A 15202-nucleotide genomic window follows, 5' to 3' on the forward strand; every position below is an offset into this window, starting at 1 on the left:
ATCTCAATTGTACTCACTAGCCTTCAACCGTTACCAAGATACTGCATGAACTTTTTCTTCCTTTTCACTTGCTTCTAACAGGAGAAGGTTCTCAAGTATGTTTACAAGACGTGCACATCTACTTGTCTTTTGGGGAAGACGACATTGGGGGGAGTTTAGAAAATTTGTTACATGTTCATTCAATGGAAATAAAGACACGGACACAAATATGTAAGGGGAAAAACAGAAGATTTTATTTCTAGTACTAGGAAGTGGTTGATTTTATGTGTTCACAATGTTATTACTTCTATCGGTGGGGAATGTTAAGGCTGAGTTGATCCAAAGGAATTCGAAAACCCCTAAGATGACAGAGACAATTGTCATCATGTAAGTGGGGAAAAATTCCTTCCTCACCCCAAATATGGTGATCATAATAAATCCCAGGATCAAAGCCCATGTGTACATTTATCTGTACTATGTGTCTATGTCTATACGTGTGTGTGTGTGTGTGTGTGTGTGTGTGTGTGTGTGTGTGTGTGTGTATATATATATATATATATCTGTGTGTGTGTTGTCTCAATGTTTGTGTGATGTGTGATACTTGCCTTGCCTGTGCTAAGGTCTTACTAGAAATCAGTGAGTTCAGGCATAATAGCCGCTCTGGTAAATTCACCGCTACTCAGTAGGCACCAGGAATACAATATGCAGCTATTTTTTCTGAACTCACCGGGTCTTAGATGGAAAAAAAAAGCACAGGCCACTCCTGGGGATGTAGAAGGTCTTCAGGAGATTGGGATGTCTGATGCCAGCTAGAGGTTAGAGAATGGAAAGCCAAGACCCTGGATCAAAAACGTGATGGAAAATGTAGCATAAAGATGGTATAGAGAGAGGGTGTTGTAGGCAAGCCGAGGTCATATACAGCAGAGGCATTAGTCCGGAGGCACAAAGTTCTGGGCAGTAGGCACGGTCAGATCCCCGCACGATTGAACATTAGTTCTAGAGAAGGAGGATCTTATCGGGCCAAGCTTGATGATGTAAAGGAGAATCTGGCCACGGGGTGACGTTTTTTTTTTATCCTCCGGCCACTGGAGGTGTTAGTTCTCCAGAGCTGCCTCGAATGGTATAAATGGAGGCTGTGCTCTCCTCTCCTCCTGTTCCTCCCAGCCGATGGTATTAAAGAATGGATGGTCTCTGATGTTCTTATACACACCCAGCCGCTTCTCAGGATTCCTGCGTAGCAGTTTCTTTAGCAGATGTTTTATGTCCGCATTCAGCCAAGATGGAAATTTAGGCTTTGCGGTGGTGATGGATTTGTTAGCCTTTTTCCTTTTGTGGCCATCGTAAAGTGGGGAGTGTCCTGCTGACATCCAGGACACAACAATCCATGGGCTCCACTACTGTGTCATAATCCTTTTTCCAGAAGCAGCTCAGGGGCCATATAATCTAATGTTTCTGTCACTCCATTGATCTTAGTGGAGGAGGTAACACCATCTTGGGCAAGCCCCAGTTCTATGATGTGGATGTCTCCATCTCTATCCAGCATGATGTTTTCTGGCTTTATATCTCTGCAATGAAAAAAGACAGAAGACATAAAAAAAAATGGCAAATCTACCCAGTGAGGCAGTATTACAGGAGACATGGGATGAACCGCTGCAAAACTAGGCACAATTCAGTACTCTGGGAAAGCTGGGTGCATTATTTACACCATATAAGAAAACCGGGACATGTGGAGAAGTTCTGCTTACCGGTGGACGATGTTGTGTCCATGGAGGAACTGGAGGCCACTACCATCTCTGCTGTGTAGAATCTGATAGGAAGAACAGTGTAGTATCAATGACATAAAATCCTTCTCCAGCAGTTCCCTGTTATGTTATTATCAAAGTGTCTGTCGCCTCCAGCAGAGAAGAGGTGCTGTTTATGGCAGCCTGTATGCCCTTCGTTCTCTTCATTGTTCTTTATCAGACCTCTCATGTCCTCTTTTTTTTTTTACACCCATCAGTTCACTTTCTTTTCTGTATTCTTCCCTCTTTCCCCCGATCAGTCATTTACTTACCTTACATTGCAGCCACACATTGGGATTAAAGCCTCCAGGCTGCCGCCAGACAGATACTCGGTGATAAAATAGGCTCGGTCCTGAGAATAATGTGCGGCGTAGAGGTGGCATAGAAATGGGCAGTCTCGGGCCATCAGGATTATCTGTCGCTCTCTCATTAAAGTTGCCGCATTGTCCCCTCTTTTATTGTTAACCTTGATGGCCATGTAGGTGTTTTGACTGGGGACCGATACCAGGACCACCTGAAGAAAAGAAATGAAAAATTATATTTGGAAGTGGTCATAGGTGAAATTCTTATACAATGCACATTGGTTTAGCTATTGGGGGCAGTCGTACCGGGCCCTGGTACCTGATGGGGCCCAAAGGATTCTTTGCCACATAACAAGAAACCAGTATTATAAATGGGACATGGTAATTGAGGGACCCTAAAAAAGATTTTGCATTGGGACACATGAGCTATAAGTTGCACCTGACAACGCACCTTTCCCAAACTCTTCATTCCCTGAGATCATTCCTCCAACACAGTGAAATGAGTGAACCTGCTCCATACGATGCCGGTGTCGGCTCTTTGTTACAGCCGACACTTCAGAGTAACGAGTGCGATCCCGCTCGTTTAACTCGTTAAATGCTGTGGTCAATAGCGACCACAGCATTTAAATGTTTAGAAAGAGGGGGGCGACCCCCTCTAACAGCTCATCGCGCCCCCCCCGCAACGCGATCACAGGGGGGCGATGGTTGGTATGGCTGCCTGGGGGCCTAATGAAGGCCCCAGGTCCGCCATCTTTGTGCACCTATTAAGCCCTACCTCCGCTGGTTGAAATCCCCTACGGGGACTAATAAAACTTTTCCCCCTAGAGCATAGTAAAAAAATAAAATAAAAATAAACATAATTTGCATCGCCGCGTCCGTAAAAGTCTGAACTATTACAACATATCATGTTTTAACCCGCACGGAGAACGCCATAAAAAAAAAAAATTGTAAACGCCGGAATCTCTATTTTTTGGTCACCTCATCTGCCACAAAAAATCAAATAAAAAGTGATCAAAACGTCGCATGTACCCCAGAATGGTATTATTAAAAACTACAGCTTATCCCGCAAAACATAAGCCCTCATACCACTTAATCGACGGAAAAATAAAAAAGTTACGGCTCTCGGAATTTGGCGACACAAAATAAATTATTTTTTACACTTAGGTTTTTACTTGTAAAAGTAGTAAAATATAGAAAAAACTATATAGATTTGGTATCGCCGTAATCGTACTGACCCACAGAATAAAGTTAACATTTTGTTTTAATTGCACAGTCAATTCTGTAAAAACGGCGCGCAAAAAACTATGGAGGGATCGCAGGTTTTTTTCATTTTCTACCCAACAAATAATTTTTTTCCCGTTTCCTAGTACATTATACAGCAAAATAAATGGTGCTACGAAAAACTACAACTCGTCCCGCAAAAATCAAGCCCTCATAGGACTATATCGACGGGAAAAAAAAAAAGTTATGGCTTTTGGAAGGTGGGGAGTAAAAAACGAAAATGAAAATCTGAAACGGCTGCGGCGGGAAGGGGTTAAAGGTGTTGTCTCACTAAAAACATTGATGGTATATCACTATAATATGGCATCAATGTCTTCTCAGTGAACGGCTGACTAATTTTACCCCTCTCACAATTGACAATTGATAGAATAAAGTGGCAGACCACTAGATTAATGTAAGGAAAGTGCTGTGATACCGGGGCAAAGACTCAGTTTGCCCGCTCCAGCTTCTTTCCCGACATCTCTTTCCCCCTCGCCATGTTTACTTTCTTTACCCATCAATAAGGTGTCATTTTTTTTTCCACATTTTTATGTAACTTGAGCATAAAACAATTTGTACATTTTACAAGCAATATAGTTATAGAAGATAGTTAACATAACAATAAATTAAAAGAAAATAAATGAAAGAGATCAGTGTGCCAGTTAGGGTATGTGCACACGATAACTGCAAATACGTCTGAAATTACGGAGCGGTTTTTTGACAGCGACGCGTAAAATGACAGGCGTATTGGAGCCGTCTTTTCAGGCGTAATTTGAGGCGTAAAACACCTCCATTACGCCTGAAAATAGGTTGTCGCGAAAAAAAATTTTTTTAGAGCAATTTGCTTTTAGTGTTTTATTAAAAAAATATTTATTTATTTGTGTGTTTGTGTTTTACTTTTTTTTATTTTTTAACTTTTTCTTGTCTATGGGGGCTGCCATTTTTTTTTTTCATCTCTGTATGTGTCGATTATCGACACATACAGCCCCATAGAGAATGCGAACAGGACCCGTTTCATTCACTATGGTGTACGCCGTCTGTGTGGGAACGGCGCATGCGCCGCTCCCACACAGTCCAAATGGAAGGTCTTCGGCCGAGCGACGTCCGGTGCCATTTTCTTGTGGACCGGAAGCCGCGGCCGGACAGTAAGATGACTACTTCCGGTCGCGGCTTCCGGACTTGTGTTCTAATGCAAGCATTTGGAGCGGTGGGAGCAGACGGAGCGGACGGAGCGGCGGCGGCAGGTAAGTTATTTCTGTGTATGTACGTGTTTTAGTGTGTGATTACTACTGTATGTAAGCCTACTACACTGTGTGCTAGCTCAAAAAATGGCGGCACACAGTTTAGGAGGTTTAACCGTTCAATCCCCTCGTTTCTCCCGGCACTAGCCAGGATAAAGGAGGGGGGATTCTGTGAGCTCACTAGAGCGAGTGTGTATTCTCAAATTTTGCAGCATAAAGCAATGAGCTTGCTTTACCACATGCCAATGCTGCAATTTTGGGAATTGCTCCATCTAGTGACCAGCACTGGGAAATGTTATAAATTAGAATCTAATTTATAATATTTCCTGACTCGTGAAAAAATTAAAAAAATTAGAACAATGTTTAATCATTGCGACACATTACCTTTAACAAGTCTGGTTTGCAACCAAATCATCCACACCAGGAGAAATTGCAGGCCCCTTTATACCGGTACCAGAATGTCGCAGACACAGTGGGTTCAATGTACAAACTTCACTGGAGATGAACTCTCGGAGAGGCAGAATTCCTCAACGTTACATATGTAATAACACAGTCTCTTAATAAATGCAGCTCTATACAGTGGCTGACGGTGATGACGACAACCCGGCCATTATCAGCCCTTGACGGCATGGCAATCCGGCACTTAGACCTATTCAGCGGCTCCCGCCCCGCTTGGCAATCTGGATGTTTACAGCACTTGGCGGCTCCCGCCCCACCTGGCATATCTAGGCACACACACACCTTTATTGGTGATCGGGGTGACCATCTATGGCGGTCACTTCACCCGTGTCCTCAAAAGAACAGTCCTTGGCTATCAAAAGCGGAGGACAAGTCTTTACTGCTCACCGTTCTATATGTTCCATATACTGGCTTGAATCTCCATGGCGTTACTCGGGCCTAGTTGTACAGCACCACTCAGTACTCAGGGTTTTCAGGACCCTCACTCAAGCTCTTGCCACTTGTGTCTATTACAGCTCACCCGCTTACTCCATGGTGCAAGTGTTTGGGCCTCCTCGCTCACACAGTCAGAGGAGAGGCCTCAGAGTCTCTCTCCAGTCACACTTTCCTCCTTCTTCCTTTCTAATATCTTCCTGCCAGTATAGAGCCATCTAGTGGCCAAAGTAAATTATTACAGCAGATACACATGCAATACATACAAGGCAAAACAAATAGACAATGGATATGTCTTAACCCCTTCCCGACATCTGCCGTATATATAAGGAGCACGCCAGATGGGGGAGTATCGAACGGGCTCACAGGCTGAGCCCCCGCTCCATAGAGCGAGTGTGTCGGCTGTGTATTATAGTCGACAATTCCGGGTAACGAGCGGGATCCCGCTTGTTTAACCCGTTAAATGCCACGGTCAATAACGACCGCAGCATTTAAATGACTAAAAACAGGAGGGCGAACCCCGGTAACGGTCCAACGGCCCCCTGTGGTGAAATCGGGGGGTGCCGTTGGTTGGCATGGCAGTCTGGGGGCCTGATGAGACTGTCAGAATCACGATATATCGCTGGTTAAAGTCCCCTGGGGGGACAAGTAAACTGTGAAATGTAAAAAAAATAAAAAGCTAACATAACTGGTATCGACGCGTCCGTAAAAGTCTGAACTATTGCAATATATCATTATTTAGTCCGCACGGTGAACGCCGTAAAAAATAATTAAAAACATTAGATTTGCTGTTTTTTGCTCACTTTATCTCCCACAAAAAATGAAATAAAAAGTGAACAAAAAGTCTCACGTACCCCAAAATTGTACCAATATAAACTGCAGCTCGCCCCGCAAATAAAATAAGCCCTCATACCGCTAAATCGCCGGAAAAATAAAACCGTTATGGCTCTCAGAATGTGGCGACAAAACTCAAATTGTATTTTTAACAATCAGTTTTTTCCTTGTAAAAGTAGTAAAACATAAAGAAAACGATATAAATTTGGTATCGCTGTGATCGTATTGACCCGCAAAATAAAGATAACATGCCGTTTTTACATTACGGTGAGCGCCGTAACAACAAAACCACCCAAAAGATTGAGGAATCGCTGTTTTTTCCCTATTCCACCCCACATATATATTTTTTTCTCGTTTCCCACTACATTATATTGTACAAAAAATGGTGAAAATTTACAACTCGTCCCGCAAAAAACAATCATACGGCAATAGTGATGGAAAAATAAAAAAGTTATGGCTTTTGGGAGGTGGAGAGGAAAAAACAAAAGAAATCTGAAAAATGCAGGAAAGGGTTAATAAAAAGCATACACTCTTTTTTTTTTTTTTTTTTTTTTACATAAGGGGAAGAACACTCTCCCGCTATGTAGCATTTTGGTTTATCTTCGTCCTTCTGGGAGGTGGTGTGTGTGTACCTGCCCTTATGGGTAAGTATGGCCTGTTCAGTCATTTTAAATGCATATAGTTGTTTTTCAGTGATTTGTTTGTAATAGGAGTGTAGGGACTCGCAATACGATAGGGACCCTTGACACAGGTTGTGAGCTTGCGTATTTTTGCGTGAATGGCGCTTATCTGCATTCTACGCTTGTCCCAGCATCCTCCTATTTGTCCTTGTTAGAGGAGATTGCGGAAGAATCCCTGATAAAAGCAACAAACAAATCGTTCCACCATAATTAACAAGAATTGAAAAGGCCGATGTTTTTGCTTCGAAGATATGATATTACCCTGCCGGGTGTGAGTTAAACACGGGGAACGCAGGGAATATTTAACTACACCCATGAGCCGTGATGACAGAAGTGTGACAGGACAGTGTAAGAGAAATAGATGGGCGCTTCAGATATTAATGAATTCACTTCCGACTTGAAGATCACATAGTCTGTCAAAAACCAATGGAATGGGAGGGAAAGTTCTTAATTAATGAACCCCTCTGCAGATGTCTCAATTAACACCTCGGCTGCCAGGGGTTCATCATATAAAGTTTTCTCAGTACAGGGTGGCTGCATTTCATGGAATACCGTGGTGTTCAGTACGCAATATGACTAGGCTTCACACTGAGTTGTCTGCTTGCTAATGTATTGAGTGAGAAAAAAAATTCCAGCTAGTATTTCCCTCACTTGTTATTGGAGCCTCCTCTAGTGGTAGAAATGTTTCATTGCAGGCATTAATTATTCAATCGATCGATCTATCCATCTATATCTGTCATATCTACAAATCTATCTATCTATCTATCCATCTATCTCGGTTAAGAAATGTGCAATTCTAATTTCTGAAAATCACCTCTTTTCCTTAATCTAACAGCTGCTAATGAAATGGTGTTTCTGGCCATCATTATTGCTGTGGAAACCAATATACAATTGATAAAGAGCATTTTCATTTAGCGTTTCATTAACTGTAACAAGGAGGAGCTGAGGGTGCAGTATTACAGTGCAGGTACCGGGTTAGAGGCTAAAAAGTGAATGAAGCTGTGATCCAATACCAGACGCGGGCAGACGTGGCGCTATTTCTGCAAAAAAAAATAATAATCTTCTGTACTAGAACCTATTCTAGTCCTAGTAGATGTAAATATACAATATATTTAGCCCAATGATCCTTCCTTGAGGGTACAGGTATCGTGCCAATATCGCCCTATAATGACAAGTACGTACGTATCGTGCAGCCACAACATTAAAACCACTGACCGGTTAAGTGGAAAACATAATTATTTCATTACAATGGCATCTTTCAAGGGGTGGGATATATAAGACAGCAAGTGAAGACTTTATTCTAGAAGTGGATGTGTTGGAAGCATGAAAAATGGGCAAGCGAAAGGATCTGAGCGATTTTGTCAATGGCCAAATTGGGATGGCTAGATGACTGGTTCAGAGAATCTCCAAAACGGCAGGTCTTGTGGAGTGTTCCTGGCACACAATGGTTAATAATTACCAAAGGTAGACAGATGCCCAAGACTGATTGATGTGCACGGGGAGCGGAGGCTAGCTGGTCTGGCTTGTGAATGCCTATGGGCACATGAACATCAGAACTGGACCATGGAGCAATGGAAGAAGGTGGCCTGGTCCGATGAATCACGTTTTCTTTTAGATCATGTAGACGGCCAGGTGCGTGAGCGTCGCTTACCTAGGGAAGAGATGACTCTAAGATGCAGTATGGGAAGAAGGCAAGCCGGCAGGGGCAGTGTGATATTCTGGGCAATGTTCTGCTGGGAAACCTTGGTCCTAGCATTTAAATGGATGTTCCTTTGATACTTATCACCTACCCAAACATTGTTGCAGACCAAGTAAACCTCAACGGTATTCTCTAATGGCAGTGGCCTCTTTCAGCAGAATAATGCGCCTTGCCACACTGAAAAAATTGTTCAGGAATGGTTTGAGGAACATGACAAAGAGTTTACGTTTTTTTCCTTCTAAATATCTACATTATGTATCCTTGCATATAGATTTGATCCCTTACATCGTTTTCCATTAGGTTTTGTGCATAGCTTGGATACACCTGATGGAGTCATGGATGGATGTCTCCTTCACCCTAAGGGTATGTTCACACGCTTAGCAAAAAACGTCTGAAAATACGGAGCTGTTTTCAAGGGAAAACAGCTCCTGATTTTCAGACAATTTTTAAGGCACTCGCGTTTGTCATGGACGTTTTTGGAGCCGTTTTTCTATAGAGTCAATGAAAAACGGTTCCAAAAATGGCTCAAGAAGTGGCATTTCAAAACCGGCGCGTAAAAAAACGCCCAGTCGGAACAGAACACCGTTTTTCCCATTGAAATCAATGGGCAGATGTTTGAAGGCGTTCTGATTCCGATTTTTTGGACGTTTACGGCCCGAAAAACGGCTGAAAATAAGCTGTGTGAAAATACTCTCACTCTTAGGCCTCATTTACACGAGCGTGTGCGTTTTGCGCGCGCAAAAAACGCTGCGTTTTGCGCGCGCAAAAGGCACTTGGCAGCTCCGTGTGTCATCCGTGTATGATGCGCGGCTGCGTGATTTTCACGCAGCCGCCATCATAGAGATGAGGCTAGTCGACGCCCGTCACTGTCCAAGGTGCTGAAAGAGCTAACTGATCGGCAGTAACTCTTTCAGCACCCTCGACAGTGAATGCCGAACACAATATACACCAACCTGTGAATAAAAAAAAAATTTCATACTTACCAAGAACTTCCTGCTTCCCCCAGTCCGGGCTCCCGGCCGTTGCCTTGGTGACGCGTCCCTCTCTTGTCATCCGGCCCCACCTCCCAGGATGACGCCGCAGTCCATGAGACCGCTGCAGCCTGTGATTGGCTGCAGCCTGTGCTTGGCCTGTGATTGGCTGCAGCCTGTGCTTGGCCTGTGATTGGCTGCAGCTGTCACTTGGACTAAACTGTCATCCCGGGAGGTCGGACCGGAGTTATCGGTAAGTCAGAACGTCTTTTTTTTTTTACAGGTTCATGGATTTTCGGAGCGGAAGTCACTGTCCATGGTGCTGAACCAGTTTAACGCTTTCAGCACCGTGGACAGTGACTGTCTCCTGACGTCGCGTACCCGAACATTTTTTACCGGTTTCGGTCAAAACGAGTTTGGCCGAACCCGGTGAAGTTCGGTGCGCTCATCTCGAATTTGACACTCCGTTTGGATGTTTGTAAACAGAAAAGCACGTGGTGCTTTTCTGTTTACATTCAGGAGTTTGACAGCTCTTGCGTGATTTTCGCGCATGCAACGCAGGACCGTCCGTGTGGCATGCGTTGTTTTCACGCACCCATTGAAGTCAATGGGTGCGTGTTGCGTGAAAAACGCAAGAATATAGAACATGTCGTGAGTTTTACGCAACGCACTCACGCAGCGCAAAATTCACGCATCGTCTAAACAGCCCCATAGACTATTATAGGTGCGTACGACACGCGTGAAAAGCACGCGCGTCGCACGCGCGTATAATACGCTCGTGTAAATGAGGCCTTATCCTGATCAACCTGAAGTCTGAATCTCAACAGTCTCTTTACCTCATGTATAGATGATCTTCATTCCTTGATTGATGAACTCCCTTTTGTCTTTGGACCATTTCTCTGGCATGTCGACATGTTCTTCCATATTGTCTCCTAATACATTATTGGGATACTCCAGACTTAGTTACGGATGAATGTCTTCCTCCGTTTCATGCCTTTAGTCTTAATTTAAAGGACACTGTATTCCATGGTTTTCATTAATTCTCAGACATATGAGAGACTCTCTTGTAGAAGAATTTGGAACTTACCACTTCTTTTTGTTAGTGCCTTTTACCTGTGTGGACTTTTTTTTCTAAAAGTCATAGGTATTTTTGACTATATGTGATCCTTAAGGCTGGGTTCACACGAGCATGTTACGTCCGTAATGGACGGAACGTATTTTGGCCGCAAGTCCCAGACCGAACACAGTGCAGGGAGCCGGGCTCCTAGTGTCATAGTTATGTACGACGCTAGGAGTCCCTGCCTCGCTGCAGGACAACTGTCCCGTACTGTAATCATGTTTTCAGTACGGGACAGTAGTTCCACGGAGAGGCAGGGACTCCTAGCGTCGTACATAACTATGATGCTAGGAGCCCGGCTCCCTGCACTGTGTTCGGTCCGGGACTTGCGGCTGAAATACGTTCCGTCCTTTACAGACGTAACATGCTCGTGTGAACCCAGCCTTATAATTATGATATTTCTGATACTTCACATACATTTCTAGGACACTATTTTCTGATTCTGAATATGCTTGATGCATTTATATATGTCTATGTTCTTATTGATTTATCGTTGAAATTTTGCCTTGCTGGATTCAATTTGCGCCGTGGCAAATCCACATGAGATGCTAACACTTTGAATTATACTATTATACGAATTTTGCTCTTACCTATTTTTTTTTTCTTTCTTTCTTAAAGAGGCTCTGTCACCAGATTTTGCAACCCCTATCTGCTATTGCAGCAGATCGGCGCTGCAATGGAGATAAGAGTAACGTTTTTTTTTAAACGAGCATTTTTGGCCAAGTTATGAGCATTTTTATATTTATGTAAATGAGGCTTTCTAAAGTACAACTGGGCGTGTTTAAAGTAAAAGTCCATGTATTGTGTATTGTGTGTGTTACATCTGGGCGTGTTTACTTCTTTTACTAGCTGGGCGTTGTGACTAGAAGTATCATCCACTTCTGTTCGTTACCACCCAGCTTCTGGAAGTGCAGACACAGCGTGTTCTCGAGAGATCACGCTGTGACGTCACTCACTTCCTGCCCCAGGTCCTGCATCGTGTCAGACGAGCGAGGACACATCGGCACCAGAGGCTTCAGTTGATTCTGCAGCAGCATCGGCGTTTGCAGGTAAGTCGATGTAGCTACTTACCTGCAAACGCTGATGCTGCTGCAGAATCAACTGTAGCCTCAGGTGCCGATGTGGCCGACACGATGCAGGACCTGGGGCAGGAAGTGACGTCACAGCGTGATCTCTGGAGAACACGCTGTGTGTCTGCACTGCCAGAAGCAGGGGGGCGTTCTGAAGAGAAGTGGATGATACTTCTCTTCTCAACGCCCAGCTAGTAAAAGAAGTAAAAACGCCCCGATGTACGCACATAATACACGCCCAGTTGTACCTTTACTGTAAACACGCCCAGTTGTACTTTAGAAAGCCTCATTTACATAAATATAAAAATGGTCATAACTTGGCCAAAAATGCTAGTTTTAAAAAAAAAAAATTTTTTTACTCTTCTCTCCATTGCAGCGCCGATCTGCTGCAATAGGAGATAGGGGTTGCAAAATCTGGTGACAGAGCCTCTTTAATTATGCATATAGTGGCATGGCTGGTACTGGACAAGACTCCTCTTTCCCCAATCTTTCCATGATTTGACACAGAATTTCTTACTTTATTTAATTTTTTTGACGCCATCTTTGCATTATTTGTACTATGAATGGTGTTTTCATCTGGATTTCTCCCTTTGTTCCCCTTTTTTTTTTTGTCAGATTTTAATCACATTATTCTTTGTAACAAGGCTTATGGCCCCTAATATTTCTCAATATGACACATGGTTTCTTATTTATTGTCCTCTTTATTTATTATATATTACACTGGTCTATTATATTTTGTGGGTAACTATCACATGACACTTAACTGTCCTCATTTCATAGATATTGATCATGCTTATATCTATATATGTATATTGTAAATATGTATGTGTATATGTTATATCGTTGTCTTTGTTTTTGAATTTTTTTAAAGAAAGAATATATGCATTCATCATGGTTGCATTGTGCGTGTGTACTATTTGACATATTGCTACTTTTTAAAGCCTCTTTTGGTCACTTCTGGTACCGGAATCGAGGCCTGGACACGTCACTATTGTCACGTGATCTGGGTTGTCTCTGTGAGTTTGACTCCTTATCGGCAGAGGAAACTAATTTGCGCATACTATTTTGCATTATTTACTAACGTTTGCGCATAACTCGCTGTCATTTGACTTGTAACACCACTTCCGGAACCCGGAAGTTGGGCAGTGTGTATTCTGGAAGTCGGGCAGTGTGTATTCTGGAAGTCGGGCAGTGTGTATTCTGGAAGTCGGGCAGTGTGTATTCTGGAAGTCGGGCAGTGTGTATTCTGGAAGTCGGGCAGCGTGTATTCTGCAAGTCGGGCAGCGTGTATTCTGACAACAGGAAGTGGGGCAGTGTGTTCCCCGGAAATCGGAAGTGGGGCAGGGTGTATCATGTGACTGTCTTTAACTTCCTGGTTCATGTCTAGATTTGGCACCTAAACTGTGTGTGTCATGGAGTGTGTTTTTTTGTAATCCAGGCATGGAGTCCTTTGGGCTGAGGGGAATGTACAATACAGCCGCCATTAGCTCCATTCCTTGGTCAACTCTATGTATCCATTGATTATATTGTACCATTGGGGATTTAAAATACAGCATTTTGTCCAAAGAAACAAAGAGAATTACCCCTGATGAAACCGTACCAACGGCAATACACGTGGGTTTTCAGGCACACTTTTTCCCCCACAAGACCTGGCCTCTAATTCCACCAGCATGATGTGGTAATCGCATCTGTTTCTATCTTGTGCACTGTCTCATCATTTATTTGCATTGTCTTTGCATTCTATATTTGACATTGCATTTTCAGTCATTCAATTGCAGATTTTTCCGAGTGTTTCTCTTTTTAAGTGACATTTCTCCTGTCTAACCCCTTCCTGACATCCGCCGTATACATACGGCGCACGCCGGGTGGGGGAATATGGAGCGGGCTCACGGGCTGAGTCCGCTCCATAGAGCGAGTGTGTCGGCTGTGTGTTACAGCCGACACTTCCGGGTTACGAGCGGGATCGTCTTTTAGCGCGATCCCGCTTGTTTAACCCGTTAAATGCCGCTTTCAATACAGATCGCTGCATTTAAATTACTAAATACAGTGGGGCGACCCCCTGTAACGTCCCAACGCCCCCCCCGCTGCGAGATTGGGGGGAGCCGTTGGTTGGCACGGCTGCCTGGGGGCCTGACGAAGTCCCCCAGGTCCGCCATCTTTGTTCTCCTATGAATTTCTGCCTCCGGCAGGGCTTCATGGGAGACTGTCTGAATCACGATATACTGCAATACATTAGTATTGCAGTATATCGTGCAAGTGATCTAACGATCGCTGGTTGAAGTCCCCTAGGGGGACTAATAAAAAAAGTAAAAATTAGTTAAATAAAGTTGTTTTTTTTGTGTAAAAAAAATAAAAATAAATTAAAAGTTCAAAAAACCCCCCTTTTCTTATTTTCCCCCTAGAGCATAGTAAAAAATTAAATAAATAAACATAATTGGTATCGCCGTGTCCGTAAAAGTCTGAACGATCACAATATATCATTATTTAACCCGCACGGTGAACGCCGTAAAAAAAAAATTGTAAACGCCAGAATCTCTATTTTTTGTTCACCTAATCTCCCAACAAAATGAAATAAAAAGTGATCAAACCGTCACATTTACACCAAAATGGTATTATTAAAAACTACAGATTATCCCGCAAAAAATAAGCCCTTATACCACTTAATCGACGGAAAAATAAAAAAGTTACGGCTCTCGGAATTTGGCGAAACAAAATGCATTTTCTTTTTTACACTTAGGTTTTTACTTGTAAAAGTAGTAAAATATAGAAAAAACTACATATAGTTGGTATCGGCGTAATCGTATTGACCCATCAAATAAAATGAACATGTTGTTTTAATTGCACAGTGAATTCCGTAAAAATGGCGCGCAAAAAACCATGGAGGAATCAGTGTTTTTTTCATTTTCTACCCCACAAATCATTTTTTTCCAGTTTCCTAGTACATTATATGGCAAAGTAAATGGTGCTACGAAAAACCACAACTCGTGCCGCAAAAATCAAGCCCTCATAGTACTATATCGATGTAAAAATAAAGGCGTTATGGCTTCTGGAAGGTGGGGAGGAAAGAATGAAAATCTGAAAAAGGGCTGCGGTGTGAAAGGGTTAAATTCTAAAAGGTGGTAAATAGAGGTCTATATACAGAGATGATAACTGGTATATACAGGGATGATGGGGGTTATATACAGGGATGATGGGGGTTATATACAGTGGTGATGGCTGGTATATACAGGGATGATGGGGGTGGATATTCTTTCATTTACTTTCAGAGAGGTCTACAACACTTTCTAAGATTAAACTTTAGTAAGAATGGGAAATATAGCAGCATATACAGCACTCTTGCTCCTTCAGAATGATGACCACTATAGATAGAATGCGCC

At 43.0% G+C, this 15202-nt stretch overlaps 1 protein-coding gene across 2 annotated transcripts; it reads right to left on the reverse strand.

Moving 5' to 3' along the window:
* Nucleotides 1-222: 222 nt before the first annotated feature.
* LOC142665705 (protein kinase C-like 1) lies at nt 223-5626 on the reverse strand. Of its 2 annotated transcripts, none has more exons than XM_075845455.1 (4): nt 5410-5626; nt 2033-2274; nt 1725-1786; nt 223-1544 (listed from the first exon to the last, which is right to left on the reverse strand). In XM_075845455.1, exons 2-4 carry the CDS (start codon nt 2236-2238, stop codon nt 1537-1539), a joined length of 276 nt encoding a protein of 91 aa, XP_075701570.1. In that variant the 5' UTR covers nt 2239-2274; nt 5410-5626; the 3' UTR covers nt 223-1536. The 2 variants fall into 2 exon arrangements, with proteins under 2 accessions (XP_075701570.1, XP_075701569.1); XM_075845454.1 differs by having other exon boundaries at nt 4948-5626.
* Between the last annotated feature and the right edge of the window lie 9576 nt (nt 5627-15202).

The sequence above is a fragment of the Rhinoderma darwinii genome, chromosome 13 (assembly GCF_050947455.1).
Source record: "Rhinoderma darwinii isolate aRhiDar2 chromosome 13, aRhiDar2.hap1, whole genome shotgun sequence".
In the NCBI taxonomy this organism is placed as follows: Eukaryota; Metazoa; Chordata; class Amphibia; order Anura; family Rhinodermatidae; genus Rhinoderma; species Rhinoderma darwinii.

Excerpts from the sequence above, each read along its gene's own strand:
- LOC142665705 (XM_075845455.1), bottom strand. The coding sequence starts at position 2,238 with ATGGCCATCAAGGTTAACAATAAAAGAGGGGACAATGCGGCAACTTTA. Across the intron at positions 1,787-2,032 it reads ATGTGTGGCTGCAATGTAAG|ATTCTACACAGCAGAGATGG; the intron begins GTAAGTAAATGA and ends TCTTCCTATCAG.